At 39.4% G+C, this 18,078-nt stretch overlaps 1 protein-coding gene across 1 annotated transcript in view; it reads right to left on the bottom strand.

Annotated features, from left to right (window-relative positions):
• Positions 1-231: 231 nt before the first annotated feature.
• The window catches only part of CERKL (ceramide kinase like), a 51,263-nt gene continuing 33,416 nt past the window's right edge, over positions 232-18,078 (bottom strand). Inside the window, exons 4-13 of the mRNA XM_063118596.1 lie at positions 17,012-17,075; positions 14,116-14,258; positions 8,828-8,902; positions 6,531-6,708; positions 6,081-6,149; positions 5,497-5,522; positions 5,312-5,420; positions 3,451-3,547; positions 944-1,107; positions 232-320 (exon numbers count right to left, since the gene is read on the bottom strand). Coding sequence (XP_062974666.1) covers positions 239-320; positions 944-1,107; positions 3,451-3,547; positions 5,312-5,420; positions 5,497-5,522; positions 6,081-6,149; positions 6,531-6,708; positions 8,828-8,902; positions 14,116-14,258; positions 17,012-17,075 — 1,007 coding nt within the window. The 3' untranslated portion in view covers positions 232-238. The remainder of the gene's footprint in view (positions 321-943; positions 1,108-3,450; positions 3,548-5,311; positions 5,421-5,496; positions 5,523-6,080; positions 6,150-6,530; positions 6,709-8,827; positions 8,903-14,115; positions 14,259-17,011; positions 17,076-18,078) is intronic.

Here is an 18,078-nt window from a genome sequence, read left to right as displayed (position 1 = left end):
ACATTCCTAGAGTGAATGTAGAACATGCTGCAGATCACTCCTCAATCACTGGAAGTTGTTTTTCAAGATGAGGGGGATCCAGAATATAATAACCATTAAACTTTCCTACAGAAATATTATTTATCAGGAATTTGTATCATCTGGGTTGGAATTTAGGTTGCACTGCTTTATCATATGCTATCCAGATTCAAACATGATTTAGCAGGAAAACAGATAATTTCCTCTTCGTAAATTACTTCTAAAGACAGCTGCATGATCCTTTTGGATTATCCAATGTATCAATACTCCCGCCATACAGATTAATTAATTGAGGATGTACCCTGAAAATAGGACAAAAACAGGGAAAAACTATTACCTTTATAGCAGTACTATGGCATTTTAACTGAGTGAAGATATATATGAAATACCAAGTCCACAGAAAATTAATTGAAACAAATCCTCATATTACTTACAAACTAATATAATTTATCATAAGAAAGTTACCTTCCTAAATTATATGAGCCTTATTGCCTAGAATATGTGTGTCAAATAATTGAATACAAATATAATGCAATAATAAATTTAAAAAATGCATGGAAAAATAATTTCCTTAATGGATCCTCTGCTGTGTAGTGTCTTTTCTGCTGCCATTTGCTGTTCAGCCTAATTGTGCAGAATTCAGAGCAAAAGTACAGCTTTTAGGTAAACCCAAAATGGCTTTACATAAGATTATTGATTTGCAAGTGTAGCATTTTGAACTATAGCATAGAATGTATGTAAAATCAAAAGAACTAATGGCCCTGTTCAGAAGACACCGTAAACCACAGCTTTAACCAAGGTGCTTAAGGCTTTTTGGCTTAACCACCATGGTTAAAGCCATGGTTTAAGGTGTCTTCTGAACAGGGCCAAAAACATTAATGAACCAGTTAGTGGCTACCAAAAATTAAATATCACTTTATCCTACCGAACATGAACTTCTGATGCCCATTCCATTAACTCTCCATCTACATTCCAAGGATAGCTCTTCATTGCAGAATTCAAAGTATCTCCAGTGACATGTCCCTTTCTAGTTCTTGGTTGGACTTTTACTTCTTCAACAATGTAAGTTTCAATAAAAGGAAAATTGAACTAAAACACAAAACGGAAGATAATTTTTTTTGAATACAACAGTTAAAAATTCTTAAGGTCTCCTAAAGTCAAGGTTTGCTAGTCCTTGTTTGCTCTCATAGAATAAACATAAGCCTGTGCTTTACTTTACAGAAGAAAAAAAATATGGTAATAATGTCAAATGACCACATAGTATAAATTTTCCAAAGGTTGATTACACAAAATAAAATTGATATACGAATACGTCGAAAAAGTTTCTTAATTAGATTCAACTTTGAGTTATGGAGGGGGGTATGGTTGCCTGAGCATAATTTTAAAAATCCAGGCAACTGGGTTATGGGCCTCTGATTTTCTACACAAGGAGACAGACAATCAAATAAGGGTATCTGATATACAGGTTATCTGAAAATCCTAGTTTAATAGCAGGGCAGAACTCTGCACTTGAGAGATGGGTCCACCTGAAAATAGCAGTTCTGCCCTTGTCCCTTATAATATATAGGATGACTTGCCCAATGTTGTGCATTGCCCAAACCCTGCTCCACATCTTTGTGTAAACATTTCATCTCCAATATGCACATATGTAGGCAACGTAGTGAGTAGATGAGCCCTCGGGGGTCTGGGCATACCTGGTGGCAGTGGCAAGCAGCTACAAACATCCTAAAATAGAGCAACAGTATGTTGAGGCGTTGTGGGTAATGAAAATAGCAGGCAGCCTACAGCTGCCTGATACACCTTGCAAAGCCACTGTCCACTGCTTGTAAGCTGGCAGTGGTGTTGGAGGGTTTTCAACAGAGTGCACTTTGCCCCCACCCCCACCCCTCAACAGGGAGTAGGCCTCGAGGGGAGCAAGTTGCAAGACTCTCAAAAGCCATCCTGAAACCAACCACCACCACCACAGGAACAAGCATAAGCAGAGCCAGGTTTGTGGTCATCAAAGCCAACCTGTAGTGTAAGAGGACCTGCCTTAGTGAGCCTTTACCTCAATACTCCTAATGCTGTCATTAATTTTAGGCAGTGTAAAGTTCCTCATAGCTCTTGAGCTCCCCTGTTTTCCAAACCTTTAAAGGGGATGTTCTTTCCAAGGAGGCACTCATGAGTAGATAATAATTATAATTATTATTATTACTATTTCTTACCCGCCTCTCCATTTTGATCGAGGCGGGGAACAACAGTAAATACAAAATACATAAAACTGAATTAAGAAAATAATATACATTGTTAAAACATCTAAAAACAGTCTAAAAAACATCCTAAAATTCTACTGGATAGGCCTGCTGGAAGAGATCAGTCCTGATAGCTTTCTTAAATGCTAATAGACTGTCAAGTTGATGAGTCTCCTCCAGCAGGCCATTTCGCAGTCTGGGAGCGGCAGAGGAAAAGGTCCTCTGGGTAATACCCGTCAGCCTAACTTTGACTGACTGAAGTAGATTCTTCCCAGAGGACCTGAGTGTGTGGGGCAGATTGTACGGGAGAAGGCGATCCCGCAGGTAGCCTGGACCCAAACCATGTAAGGCTTTAAAGGTGATAACCAACACTTTATACTTCGCCTGGAAACTAATTGGCAGCCAGTGAAGTGATTTTAAAACTGGTGTAATGTGGTCACTCCTAGGTGTACCAGTGACCAGCCTGGCTGCTATATTTTGAACTAGCTGAAGTTTCCGGACTAGGCACAAAGGTAGCCCTATGTAGAGCGCATTGCAGAAGTTGAGCCTCGAAGTTACCAGCGCATGCACTACCATCTTTAGGTCTTCTGACACAAGATATGCTGAGGCTCTTCCCTACCCCGACAGATATACTGTATGAGATGTGCTGTGTGTCTGTGTAAGTTCTGTAAATATAGTTTGCTGTTTGCCACTATTTCAACGGTCCTTTGCATCAGTTGTCCACCTGTAGACAGCGAAATTTTAAAATCCTAACCACAAAACGTCAAGAGTCTCAACCTGCTCTTAATCACAACATAGTCTACATTTAAATATAGAATTTGGTGTTGTTGTTGTTGTTTTTTAAAAAAATCAGTTTAGCAGCTTTACACTCTAGTAACTCCTATATATAAGAACCACATATAACTAAACCACAACAGATGGACGGAAATAGGCTAATCGGTATTAGTCTGATTGGTGATTTTCAAAAATCAGATAAAAGTGGGCTAATGTACTCTGACAGGAAGCTAAGTCTCCTTATAACATCTCCTGTAGTGCATTTACTTCCATCTTAAACCTATATTAGTCTGTTTTTTATTATGCCATGTTTTAGATATTTTGTTTTCCTCATATTTCTTTCCTCTGTGGTCTCTAGTGGTTGCAGTTGTTAAATAAATCTAATCTGAACAGCTTTGGATCACAAAATATAACAGTAAGCCTTTACCTGGTTTTTCACACTGGCATATCTTTTCAGATGTTTAACAAACTCTGGACGAGAAGTGTTTCGTACAACAATAAGAGCTATGCTTCCATCATTCAATCTAAAAATGACATTGTTCAGTTAAAGCATGGAATTGCAACAACCACTGTTTTGGGTAACATAATTAGAAATGAATTATTCAAAACAAGATATAATTAGAAATCCACTTAGCAGCTCTAGCACTTCGCCCATGTCAATATTTTTAAAGTAAAATGCCTAAGCGTAGTATCCAAGTGTGCTCATGCACTCGTGGGACCACCACTTACACAATGGGCCTTCACACACCTGCTAGAAAACACTTTGCCTCACTCGCTCTTGGAAACCTTCAACTCAGGGCCCATCCTTGCACCTTTGCATTGCATGATCCTGCCCAGTAAAAGCTCTACCACGGCCTGTGAGTGCCTGGTTTCCCTGCTTTTTGGATTTAGCCTGCTTCTGGGGATCTGCTCCTCTTCCCTCCGTCATGCCTCTCGACAGAGCCTGAGGAAAGATAATTAGGGTGATCCTATGAAAAGGAGGACAGGGCTCCTGTATCTTTAACAGTTGTATTGAAAAGGGAATTTCAGCAGGTGTCATTTATATATATGGAGAACCTGGTGAAATTTCCTCTTCATCACAACAGTTAACCATGCAGGTGCCCTGCCCTCTTTTAAATCCTGGTCACAGTATAGCTGGAGTATATAGCACCTGCAGCTTTAACTGTTGTGATGAAGGGGAAATTTCACCAAGTGCTGCATGCATACAAATGACACCTGCTGAAATTCTCTTTTCTATGCAACTGTTAAAGATAACAGGAGCCTGGTCCTCTTTTTCATATGGTCACCCTAAGATAACATTCCTTGTCCGCTCTTTCAACTTGCACCCCCTTCTCTCTCATTTTCAATCCAGGCATCACTAAGCAACTACCTCTGGCTCATTGCTGTTTCTCTCTCCCCGTGAAAAAAATTGATAGTGTACCATTAATTATTATTATTTTTGAAAATTATTGCATTTTATATTGGAAGAGAATTGATATTATTATTATTATTATTATTATTATTATTATTATTATTATTATTATTCTAACTGATGCCTTGAGCGGTCTTAGATGGTCGTGTAAAGAAAATGCTTTATGAACTAAGGCATGCTATCTACGGAACTGAAGGGTGGAAGACTTCCCATCTTTCTTGTTTGTTTGCTCTACATATAAACATCAAGGATGAATAGTTAGCCCAACCTTTACTGTGTATGAAATGAATCTTTCAACTGTGTACCTTTAGAGGAGACTATAGGAATCTAAGTGGTAAACTAGTGGGATTTTGCAAGTGCTGCAACCAGACATTATCAAGGATTCTCGAAAACAACAGAGTTGATTGTTTTGATAATGATACATGATCCTGGCCATTCACCGTATTTGTGTCTCTTTTTGTTCTGCATACAGGTTTTCACTCTAACTTTTCTACTTTGCATTTGTTACAACAACAGAATATTTGCAATAAACTGAAATCAATCATTCAGATCAAAAGAACTAGATTGCCTATTAAGAAAGCCCCAGGGAGATTACTACTTGATGACTACCACTTAAGACAGACTTGTAAACTAATGTAATCACCGTAATTATCTAATGATTATTCTAGGCAGATGACCTCATCTGCCTGATCCAAAAACTGATTACAATTCCTGAGATTAGGGAGTCAACTGTAGTCTAACCCAACCCTCTTCATCCTCCTCTCCCAGCCTCAGTGGGTCTAGACTGCTCCTGACACAAGCATGCAAGCCCGGGGAAGCCAAGGTTTTAGAATACGATGTCAGAAACATTACTCTAATTCTGTAAATCCTTACTGACCTGGTATTAGGTGCCAAGCCTCTTGGTGCCATTGAACAGAGGCAAGGGATTGCCATAATGCTCACGTTCAGGAAGTGACCCTGCATCCTGCGCCACTGATCCCCGTTGTCTAAATACAACATCATAATGTATTACTTCAAGCCATCCTAATTATCTTCTGTCAGTGATTAAACTTGGAAACTCACCAGATTTAAGTGTCTCTTGCTTCTTTCTAAAAACAAATGTGTCAGATAAAATAATTAAAAGGCACTGAAGGATGTAAAAATAACAAATTAGAAAATGCAATGTTTGTGCTTTAATGGAAACAAAATAAAGATTTAACACTCAATAAGAGAATATAAATAAGTCCTATATAGAAGAATGACAGGTTTTGATCTTAAGCACATTATTTGAAAGCAAGTCCCACTGAAGGCAAAAGGAACTACTTTTGATTAAGGTTTTCAAATGAAACACACTAGTGTGAAAAAAATTAAACTACTTATAGCAAAATCAGAAAACAAAATAAATATCTGATTTCTTTTATATACAGTTAGTAAGTCACTTTTAAAAAAGCATGCTCAGTAAGCTGTCCAGTACAATGGGCCCAGCCAACGAACATTAGTCACAGTTAAATTGTATTATTATTTATTTATTAATTACATTTACATTAATTACATTAATTGAATCCAGTGGTGCTTAAGTACATTACAACGAGCTCCACATTGTATTGGGACTGTTATGGGATACATTATGTTTGGAATACACAGTCATGTGATTGGTTGATTTTTACCTATCATTTTCCTGGGCATCTTGCTGTACATGCTTCAAAGGCAGGAATGATAATTCGCAATCTTCTGGCCTAAAAACAGAATAAGATTATTTCCTACACTGAGAAGTCTGTTATATGAGCATACATCTACCTCTAAATGTTTACAATATTTCTTTATCTTGAGATTATAAGACTTGAAGCACAATCCTATATATGTCTACTCAGTGGTAAATCCCATTGAATTTAACGAGGCTTACTCCCAGACAAATGGATATAAGATTGCACTCTAATAATAGTTACTAGCCTGAATTAGTATCTAGATTGTTATCTTAATAACTACAATCATTAGACTTTTGTAAACAGGTTAAACATACGAATGTTTAACATACACATGTTTTTGTCTAAATGATACTATTGCTTTTTTTTATCCTAGAAGCAGCAGTTTTTACTTAAAAAAAATATCAATCATACTTCAGACTTGCCAGTGTCTTGATCAGAGCAAAATCTTTTCGCTGATTTGATGGCATCCAACGATGCTTTTCAGCCAAAGCCAGAGTCCTTGCCCCAAAACCAAACATAGAAGAGAAGCCAAAGCGAAGTAGTTTGGTTGGACTACTGAAAGTGCACATGTCCACCGATTGTAGATGCCCTGAAATGGTAAACATTAATGCAAACGTATGTACGGCTTTTTAAACATTTCATGTTTTTCTCAGGACTCAAGTATCATCACCAAAACCAAATTAAACCATTCACTATTTAACTTCAATAATAATAAAGCAGTTAAAATCTTTAGAAAGTCAGAGCTCCTAGATCTTCTCTCAATATTGTGCCTGATTTTAAAAAAAGGCTCACTTGATTAAAAAGCAACAATAGTCTATAATCCTCAGCTGGCAAAAGGGTTTCTGCCTGATTTTCAGTGATTCACACCCACGGCAGTCCCCATGCAACACAGCTCACTCGATTTAGGAGGGCCCCTAACCCTCTGGAGAAGCTTTGCAGGGAAAGCAGAGAAAATCATGGGAAAGACTGGTTCTTCATCGTGGTCTCTGTACATCACACATGTGGACCCTGCGTCTGCGCGGAGCTCGTTTCGGGAACCTTCTAAAGCCAAGAAATGTTTTTGGCAGGAACCCCTCCCCCACCGTCCACTGCACATGTCCGCGGATTCCCACCCATCTCAGTTCTCTTTCGACCGCCTTGCTATCAAGACGTCTCACCAGGAGCTTCTGCATTCTCTTTGAGAAAGCATTGCCAGTGATCTTTTTCTGATTTTTAGTTTCTTTTTCTCTTATTCTAAAAAAAACCCCCAAAAAACAAAACCTGGCTGCCTGAGCCACCTTCAACTCATACAACCATCGGATACACCTTAATGTGTGCAGGAAAAAATGTGTTACCTGTGAAGGTAACATGGAGGTTACAAATCCCCACCCCCTCCTTATAACCATCAGACTGGAAATTAACTCCCCATCACCATCTCCCTCATACAAGAGAAAACAGAATGAATAAATGAGATGTCATTCATGCACTTGTTTCAAGGGTACCCAGAAAGTGTTGAATAGGAAGTATGGTAGAGTTCACTTACATTTCTTTATACCATGACATACTATTTTAAATCATAATTCTCACAAACGTATCTTAGGGTTTAATTTTTGTGAACTGCCCAGAGAGCTTCAGCTATTGGGCAGTATAGAAATGGAATGGAAGGAGCATGTTCAGATGAGGGCAATGAGGATGATCAAGGGTCTGGAAATAAAGCCTTATGAGGAGAAACTGAAAGAACTGGGCATGTTTAGCCTGGAGAAGAGCAGATTGAGGGGAGACATGATAGCAAATACTTCAAATACTTAAAAGGTTGTCACACAGAGGGCCAGGATCTCTTCTTGATCCTCCCAGAGTGCAGGACATGGAATCATGGGTTCAAGTTACAGGAAGCCAGATTCCAGCTGGGCATCAGGAAAAGTTTCCTAACTGTTAGAGCAGTACGACCATGGAACCAGTTACATAGGTTGTGGGCTCTCCCACACTAGAGGCATTCAAGAGGCAGCTGGACAACCATCTGTCAGGCATGCTTTAAGGTGGATTCCTGCATGAGCAAGTGGTTGGACTCGATAGCCTTATAGGCCCCTTCCAACTCTACTATTCTATTGTTGTTGTTGTTGTTGTTACGCTTTTTCCCCAGTACTGGTAACTCAAGGCAGTTTACAAGATTAAAACATGTACAATTAAAACATATAAATATAAATTGCTAAAGTTAAAACAGAATTAATCCTACAGTAAAATTAAAAACATGTTAAAAAGTTAAAAAACTGTAACAGGTTAAAAGGGGGGGGGGGCGGAATCCAATACATTAACAGAGGTCCAGTATAGTTCCAAAAGCCTGTTGAAACAAAAAAGTTTTTGCCTGCCTCCGAAACTGTAACACAGAGGGAGCCAGCCTAGCCACCTTGGGAAGGGGGTTCCAGAGACTTGGAGCAGCCACCGAGAAGGCCCTCTCCTGAGTACCCATCAGGTGTGCCTGGGATGTTGGTGGGACTGAGGGAAAGGTCTCCCCAGAAGGTCTCAGAGCATGGGCCGGCTCATATGAAGGCTCAAATGAAATAAATAAAATAGTGTAATTTAGTGTAATTTTATTTACCTTATTAACTTCAATGTGCAAAAAATGTAAATGTAGTCTTTTTATTTGTGTATATTAGAACTACTTATGATCCACCCTGAGGTAACATAACATATTAAGTTGCGTTCCTTTTCTAAAGTTCTCTAATACTTACCCGTTATTATGTGCAATGTTGCTGTTAGTGCATGTTGGACTCCGTTCAGAGTATGTGCCAAAATGTTTGTAGAACCTGTAAATGTTAGAAAGAGTGTGCTAAAGATTGACATCATACAAGAGTATATTTCAAAATGTATCCTCTAACCAGTTAAGTCAGGGGTGGGTAACGTACAGCCCATGGGCTGGTTACGGCCCTTGCCTCCCCACACCACCATCCTCCCCCAGTTGTTGGACTGTTTTATTTTTTTTAAAGCACCTGGTGTGGTCATTTTGATACCTTTTTTCTACTCCTTTAGAGCTCCACAGCTACTATGGGTCACCCAAAGTGTCAAAATTAGATTCGAGCTAATTTTGACCCTTCTGGCACTCCGTAGCTGGTCCATACACCATTTTAAAACATGTTAAAAAATTATCTCTTTTTTCAGTGCTTCGAAACGGGGGAGGTGAGGCCTGCAGAGGGGTGGGAGGGCAAAGTGGCTCCCAAACCTCCCAAAGCTGTCTACCCCTGCCTCAAGTAAAAGAGCTTGCCAAAGTAACATCATTTCCAAACTAGAGTCATGACAGTGTCTCACAACCAAATAGAGATAGTATGGTGGTCATTTGGGCAACCAAATAATGTCCATTCACCATATCTTTTCTCAATTGCCAACAAATTTATTTATTATTAGTATTCTGTAGTATTTCTTTATTTACAGTCAACAGACCAATATAAAACAAGAAGATACACCATTATATAAAACAATACAAAGTAGGGATAAAGAAAGAAGAGGGAGTGTTACAAAACCACTAAAGATACTAGATTGTTATTTTTTAGTTTTTGAAAAGGAAACAGAATTGGGTTATTGGTGCCTAGCATAGTGAAAAAAGGGAGGGATATATAGATAATAAAATTGCTCATCTGTGGATTTAAGCACATCCGTAAGAGATCTGGTGCGGATGGCCAAATTCAGGAATTTGGCCACCTGCTCAGAAGTAGACTAATCAGAAGTGACTCAGGCGTCCAGGGAAACGTTGCATAATAGGACATAATAGGTCTTTCCTTGCCTGTTTGTAAAAAATGCAATGGAAGAGCACATGCAGAATGGAAGAGCACATGCACCTCGATGTTACCCTATTTCTTCGATTCTAAGACGCACTTTTTTCCCATATAAACATCTCTAAAAATGGGGTGCGTCTTGCGGGTGTGTCTTAGGGTGTTTTTTTTCTGTTGGTGGTACTGAAATTAGTGTGCGTCTTACAATCGAAGAAATACGGTATTACATGGGCAGTATCTGTTTTTGGATGGAATTTTCTTATATCTGCCCTCCAGCAACTTGGAGGGGAGGACGTTAAATCTTGCTAGGGTGAATGCCTTCCTGTATTTGGGAATGGTTAACCAACCCAGATATGGCATTCCATCTTTGCAAGAAGGGACTGGGAGACCCAATGATTGGGGGGAACATGGTCCCCAGGCAGTTCCCCGGAGCTCTTGGTGGTCTATATCCAGTAGTCTCTGTTTGGTGATCTGTTTAGCGCTGTCCAAGTCCAGAGATAGCAGGAAAAAAGGGGATAGCCCTATTGAGGTTACTTTTTGCACAACTGCCCTAGACCAGTGAGATTCGGAGGGTTCTAACAGGACTTTGGTAACCAAGGAGTTGGAAGTGAGCATTAGGTGGCAGCGGAGCCAGTAATGTATGGTAAATATCCAAGCTTGGCAATTTATTATTATATTTATATCGTACCTTTTTTCCTCCAAGGAACATAAGGCAGTGTACATAATCCTCCTCCTCTCCATTTTATCCTTACAACAACAACCCTGTGAGGTAGGTTGGGCTGAGAGTCTGTGACTGGCCCAAAGTCACCCAGTGGATTTCCATGGTCCAGTGGGGACTAGAACCCAGATCTCCCGACTCCCAATCCAACACTTTAGCCACTATACCACACTGGCTCTCAAATTCAATTTGGTACCAAGCTATTTAAAACTTCTACCTTGATTAGGTAGCAATATCAAAACCTTTTAGTTTACATCTATAATATTAGACCACTGAGAAACATTGGCACTATTATGTACTGTTTGCTTTTTCTTTGCAGGATTCTTGCTGTTGAATTTCCAAAGCAAGCCATGCTCTGAACCTTTCCCATTTATCACCCTAGCTATAACCAGGGACAAGAGTGAGCTCCCACAGCTAAATGGCCTATACTCAGATCGTAAGCATGTTTACTTAGGGATACTTAAGTATCTAATACTGCTGCTGCATTCCTGCTTGATCTGTCACGCAAGTGGGACCTATTGCTCATACAACAGAAAGCTAGTAGAGCTCAAAAAGCAACCCCAGTGGGTCCTGCTGGTTCACAGGCACACTTGGATATTGCCATTAGAAACACTAAGTTCCATGTGCTTAGAACCGTATCAACGTCAAAGAACTTAAAATCTGAGGATGTATCCAATGTCGGTCCTAGATAAAGAAGACTCATTGAAATGTTTGGGGCTTATGTTAGACCAACATTAGGTACAAGCCTAAGTAGTCTTTGTACAAATCCTAACGGAATATTTTATATTATGCATTTTCCCTACACAATATAAAGGCTCTGGATAACTTCTTCTTTTGTTTACTATTCTGATACTTAACATTTATTTGGTACTAACAACTATACTAGTAAGACATGTAACCATAAATGAAGGCTACTTATTCCTTGCAGATCGTGGGTTTTACATTTCCCCAGTGACAAGACAGTGCAGCAATAATTTAAGACCTATTTATTAAAGGGTATTTTAAGACTGTTCAAGTCGTGGCATTTCTCTAAATACTGCAAACATGTATTTCCACAAACTACAGTCTATAAAATATAATGTATGCTCAAATGCTTCTGTTTCTTCTAATATCAACTACTAACCAATCCTTATTCCAAAGGATGACAAAGAAGACAAAAGTATTAACCATTCATGTAAAGCATGACTGACGAAGACACCCGATAGAAATTGTGAGGAGAAATGTCCTTGGAAGTGCAAGCACTCCTGCAGAACAATTAACTTAATTAACCAGACAACATGAATATTCATAAGTCTGTTAATGTCTCCCACATCCAAACAGATAAATGTGATGTAATGACTTCCTAGTCAAGCATATCTAAGAGTCTCATGAAAATTGCACCAACACCGTGGTTCTTTGCCCAAACTATCATGGAAACTAAAAGTCTCATAACAATATTTTATTCTCTACAAATTAATTGGAAGCGGGAATTAATGTAAGTGAATGATTTAGGGTGACAAGATTTACAGGCAATAGATACATTTCCCTTTGTTCTACGGGAATTAAACTGCTTCCCCCCTGTCCTCCCAGTTTTTCTCCTCTTTATCCAAATCCCTCTGTACAATTCCTCAGCTGTAGTTCCCATAGCAACAAACACTGTTCCTAAATGGCCAGCAGTACCACCACAGGCTGCCTCCCTCTGATGGGTTTTATTTTGACTACAGTACAGCAGCTTGATATATTGGCCTAACAAAACCTTCTGTGCTGTAGAGGACACCTTGTTTCAAACACACACACGCACAACCTGGAAAGCTACAATTTAGGCACATATTGCCTGTTAGAATTTAGGAAGTGTGTGCAGAATTTCATGTGCACAGCTATCTAAATTCAGGTTTTGCAAAATGTCCCTGTACAAAACTAACATTTTAATAGCATATTCTTCAAGTACACAAAACATCTACTTTATAGACTTCAGCAAGCCTAACGTAAGAGCTTCACTAAAATGTGTTTAGAACAAACGTTAAAAGTTAATTATTTGTTAGATGCTAATTTAAATTAGTTTCATCACCTTGCAGTCTGACACAAACATCTCTCTCACTTGTGATACACACATTCTTATTAAGAGAGAACTAAGCCTTCTAAACTGTACGGAATAAGATCTGAAGAGATTCTATTCCATGTTGTCTAGTTTTCATAGCAACTAAAATGACAAGTGAAGGTCAGAGTGTTAGCCTAATTTTTGTTTGCTCCATGTAATTAGCATTATTTCATGCTTCTTGCTAACTCAGTCCCTGTTCATCTTATTCTAACTCATACATCAACTTTGTTTGCCAATTTTAAATACAGTTTTTAAATTGTGGTGGGGTTTTATGTTTCAAAGCCAATGCAACAGCCAAAGCAGGACAAAGCATTTTGCGTTTGCATTTTAACTTTTTACTTAAGTCTCATTTAAATAATAGCTTTGGGGCAAATGAAATGCAAGGTGAACGGGCATTTTAACAGTAAAACAGTTGCTGCAGATCATCTTTATAAATTATGAATGGCATGTAAAATCTAACATCTACTGAGAGACTGGAGAGGGACTTTTCTACCCAGGCTGCCACCTCTTTGCAAGCATATTTTCCTACAGCAAACCAGAGTGCTAGGTTAGGTCTGCAGCCGTCCAACCACTGCTCGTATCCATTGGTGTCATTCTGCTAGAAGTTTCAATCACTTGCAGAAACCATTTTTATCCTTGCCCGAGTGTCAAATCGAATACTTTGATTCTGCTTGTACAAGCTGTTGCCAGCTTTTGCACAGGCATTTCAGAATCATAGAATCATAGAATAGCAGAGTTGGAAGGGGCCTACAAGGCCATCGAGTCCAACCCCCTGCTCAATGCAGGAATCCACCCTAAAGCATCCCTGACAGATGGTTGTCCAGCTGCCTCTTGAATGCCTCTAGTGTGGGAGAGCCCACAACTTCCCTAGGAGCCGTTGTTTAAGCGCTGTCGTTCTGCAAAGCGTTATGCAAGGTGTTGCACAACTCATTTCGACTTCATTTGGTGTTGCTTTCACTAGCTGTGCTAGTTCTGATAGCAGTCAACTCTTAGCATTCCTCCACTAGCAGAATGTTGGTTATAACCCAGAACTAGAGCAGCTAGTGCAAGCAACCCCTAGTCTAATAAAGTTGTACAATGTCTTATGCAATGATTTGCAGAACTTGTGAACCTCATGCACAAACAGAATCGAAGTACTGGATTTGACACTTGCGTAAGGATAAAAATAGGTTTCCTGCAAGTGGTAAAAACTTCACACTAGCAGAATGACACCATTAGATACAATCCATATTGAAACAGTTAAGGGCAAAGGTTGGTTTTACATACCTAAGTCTACGAGAAGATAGCCAAAGAGAATGGCATATACCATTAGTAACGACAGATTATTGGGATCTTTTGAATAACCCAAAGGATAATATATATTGTAAGAAGATACTGCACAATATCAAATTTGAAGAGTTTCTATATCATAACACCAGAAAAACTATTTTGTAGCATTCTTTAAATTTATACTGTCACCTGCTGGTATTATTCCAAGAGGAAGTTGTGCTCTAACTGGTACCAGTGTATCATCACTGTCCCTTCCAGCATCCACCTGGGCTCTAAGCAAAAGACCATGAGCAACCTCACTGGCAGTCCCATCTCCACCAACACAGACCACCCTAGAGCAGAATAAAATGGCAAGGAGAGCAATTTAGTGTCACACATTACATACGATCAAGCTGAAACCAATTACCTTCATAATCTTTCAAGGACAGCATATTAAACAAATATGCTTCAGGACAATTTACATAGTTTTGACTTCTTTAACCTTTTACAAATATGATAATTTCCAGGTTCATCTTTCTGATCAGTGAAACCTTACAAGAATGGCAATCAAACTGTAAAAAAGAATATCATGCACACAAATGCATTTTCCTTCTTGTAACATCTATAAGCATGCAATTCTCATTTTTCACTTTATACAGTTAATTTACACTACAGCCTAATAATGTAATTTGTATTCTTATTTTTTACTTCAACATGTGGACAAAATAAGATGGAAGGAGAGAAAGAACCATGTAGACTGCCCTGAGATACTAAGAAGAAGAACAAGATAAAAATATTATAAATACATACATAATTTAAAACCAAACAAAACATTTTGACAACTTACATATGAAAAGACAGCTGTTATAAGAGTCAATATGCATTTGGCAGAATGAGTTTGTAGAGTATATTTGACTCTTTATAACAAATATATGGATGGAAAATTGAAACACTCCATAACTGAGTTACTAACTTTTATACTTTCACATTTCACACAATAGTTATCATTGTTATAGTGCTTTCAAGTGTCAAAAACTCTTCACAAGTATTATCTAGCTGCAATTGTTACAATTGCCCTGGACAGTGAGTCAGTATTATTACGCCCCAAACTGCACAGAGATGGGCGGGGGGGGGGGGGCTTACCTATAGGCTACCTAGTGAGTTCAGGGCAACTTTGAATCAGCAACATCTTGATTTGTAGCTCAGTCTTAAGCCTTAGCTAGACCTAACTGCTATCCTGCGACGGAGGAAGGAAGTTCTTGTGTTGTGTTTAACACGAGATCCCTCCTCTGTCTATACGCGACACGCAACGACCTCAGCAGGAGAGGCATCGCGCCCGCCATTTTAAATTTTTTGAAAAGACCAGCAGCGCACAAACGCTCGTGCGCTAAAGGTAAGTGTTTTTTAAAATTTAAATTATTTCCCCTGCTCCCCCTACCCCCGATGGGCACAGCACTCTTTTAGGCTCCGGAAGAGTAATCAACCCGTGGCACCTGGCCACATGTTCCACGGTCTCAGCCCTGGACCGTGGAAAAACCGGGGCCAAAGGGGAGGGCTATATCCCGGAGCAAGGGAGGGATGATCCCTCCCTGATCCCAGGATCCCCTGTGTGTCATGTGGACGCACAGGGACGATCCTGGGGTTCGCCCCAGGATAAAGCCCCGTCTAGCTAAGGCCAAAGTCACTATGAAACACCAGTTTTCAAATCATAGTAATTTTGCGTAACTGATTTGATTCCAGTTTTGTCAATGGCCATATTCTAGACTTTATCAGTTGCATTAAAAGAGAGTCAGCATGGTGTAGTTGGTAATGTGCTGAACTAAGCCTGGAGAGATCTGGATCCAATCCTTGCTCAGCCATGAAGCTTGCTGAGTAACCTTGGAGTAGTCACTATCTTTCACCTAACTCAACTTCCATCAGCCCTAGTCAGCATGACCAACGGTCAGGAATGCTGAGAGTTGTAGTTCAAAATATATTGGGAATACCAGTTTGGGGAAGACAAACCTAACCTATTTCACAAGGTTGTCATGAGGATAAAATTAGGGAAAGCAAAGAAAATAGAATAAGCTGTCCTGAGCTTCTTGGAAGAAGGACATAAATGTAATAATGAAAGAAACTAATATTAATAAAATCCAAAACTATCTTCAATTTTGGCACGTCGGTCCAAAATGTTGAGCAGGTTTATTTTGTCTACAATCGGTCGTATTTCTGCTCTGCATTCCTGAAATTACATCTTACTATCCATGCTTCAAGTTTCAGAGGTTCAGTACTCAGTACATCCCATCAGAAGCAAACTGGTACAGTTGCATTAAGTAGTACTGAGTTGAATGTTATTAAACTGACTATTTGAAAGAGAAATCTATCATTTATTTTATTATTGTAAGAAAGCATGAGAGATGAGGGAATTAGAACATCTATTAAGACTGCAAATTCCTCAATTAAAATATTCCAGTCTTAAGAGTTATCATTTTCCTTGTCAGATTCAGTATACGCATTAATAATTATCTCAATTATTAAAGCATGATCAAGGAAAATGATAACTCTTAGGTATTTGAATAACATAATGGTCCTGTTTAGACAACACGCTAAGCCATTGTTAGGCCACTAACATTTTTCCAGCAGATGGTTAGTGAGCATGTTTAACCTGTGGTTATATAGCCACCATGGTTAGGAATGGTTCACATGACATACTAAGTCATGGTTCACACGGCACGCTAAGCCATAACGTTAGCTCACAATGCTTAACCACCATGGCTTAGAGTGTCATCTGAACAGGATCACTATGGGGCTCATACATTTGTTTCATTTGTACAAATTTGAAATTAACACCTTGATTTAAAAAATCTGTGGGTGCTCTGTGAAATTGAGGTTTTCTGAGCATAGATTTGATTCATTTGGTGGGGAACCCAGGTAGAGAAATTCTGTGAGCACAATGGAACTCCTGCATCAAATAGTGGGTTTGGGGGGAAAACTCTGTTGTGATGCAAAAGATAGCCTCCTGCGAATTATTAAAAAAACAACACCTCTCCTCTTTTGTCATTTGTTACTTTTCCCGAGTTAACAACATCCTTACAGTAAGAAGGAAAACAATGAAAGAGACTCTTACCCATGAAATGGCTTTAGATCACATTCCTTAAGCAATGCAAGAGCATGTCCTTCATATTCAGTAACTATGAAAGATACACGATTCATTATAACACAGAAACTATTAGAGACCATTTTAAACATTTCTCAATTTAGAATAAAGCTGTTTTGGAAGCCATAAATCACAACCCGGAGAGCTACTCTGCACCCAGTGGGCTTTGGGGCCTTTTTCCTTGGAGCAGTAGACCTCCAAGACAAATATCAAGTTCTCCTTAATTTCAAAAACACATTGCCACGTGGTGCTGCAGTTCTGGAAACACAATTCTAAAGTCCCTATGGGCATACAATCCCATGATTTTTATGGATTATAGTCATGGTAATTATTTCTCCCTCATATTTTGGAACGTAAAAAAAAGGTGTAATAACATGTTTACAAATTTGTAAATGAAGAATAGATGTATACTTAAACTACAGAAATTATCTGCAATTTTCCAATGACAGCACAAGAATATGACAGTGATGGACAGAAAGTAGATCCGAGGACCATTATCTCAAGTGTGGCTCTTACCCTCACTCTCTCTTTGGGCATGTCTAGACCTAACTGTGGAGGGGGGATGATCTCGTGATTTTATGATCGCAAGATTGTCCCCCTCATCTACACACGGCACACGACGTCCCAGGAGGAAGAAGACATTGTGCCCACCATTTTGTTTTCTTTTTCAATCAGAGAAGAGTGCACGAGCGGTTGTGCGCAAAAGACCATGGGATAAATTTAAATTAATGGGTAGGACGATATCCTGGGGGAAGGGAAGGATCATCCCTCCCTGCTCCCGGGACGCCCTGTGCGTCATGTGGAAGCACAGGGACGATCCCGGGATATCGCTCCATCTAGACATGCCCTTTCTCCCTGCATTAACTGCATACACTTGGCAGGAGCTCTCTAGCTTTACACTGTGGTTTAGCTGAGGGGCAACTACTATGACCTGGGCTAATAAAGGAGGCTTTGAGAATAGGAAGTCAGGAGACCTGCCACTCATCACTTGTAAGGCAGGCGGGGGGGGGACGGACAATGCAGGAGCAAACAGCCAA

This window comes from Elgaria multicarinata, chromosome 2 (assembly GCF_023053635.1).
Source record: "Elgaria multicarinata webbii isolate HBS135686 ecotype San Diego chromosome 2, rElgMul1.1.pri, whole genome shotgun sequence".
Classification (NCBI taxonomy): Eukaryota; Metazoa; Chordata; class Lepidosauria; order Squamata; family Anguidae; genus Elgaria; species Elgaria multicarinata.
This window is presented reverse-complemented; position numbering and strand designations above follow the sequence as displayed.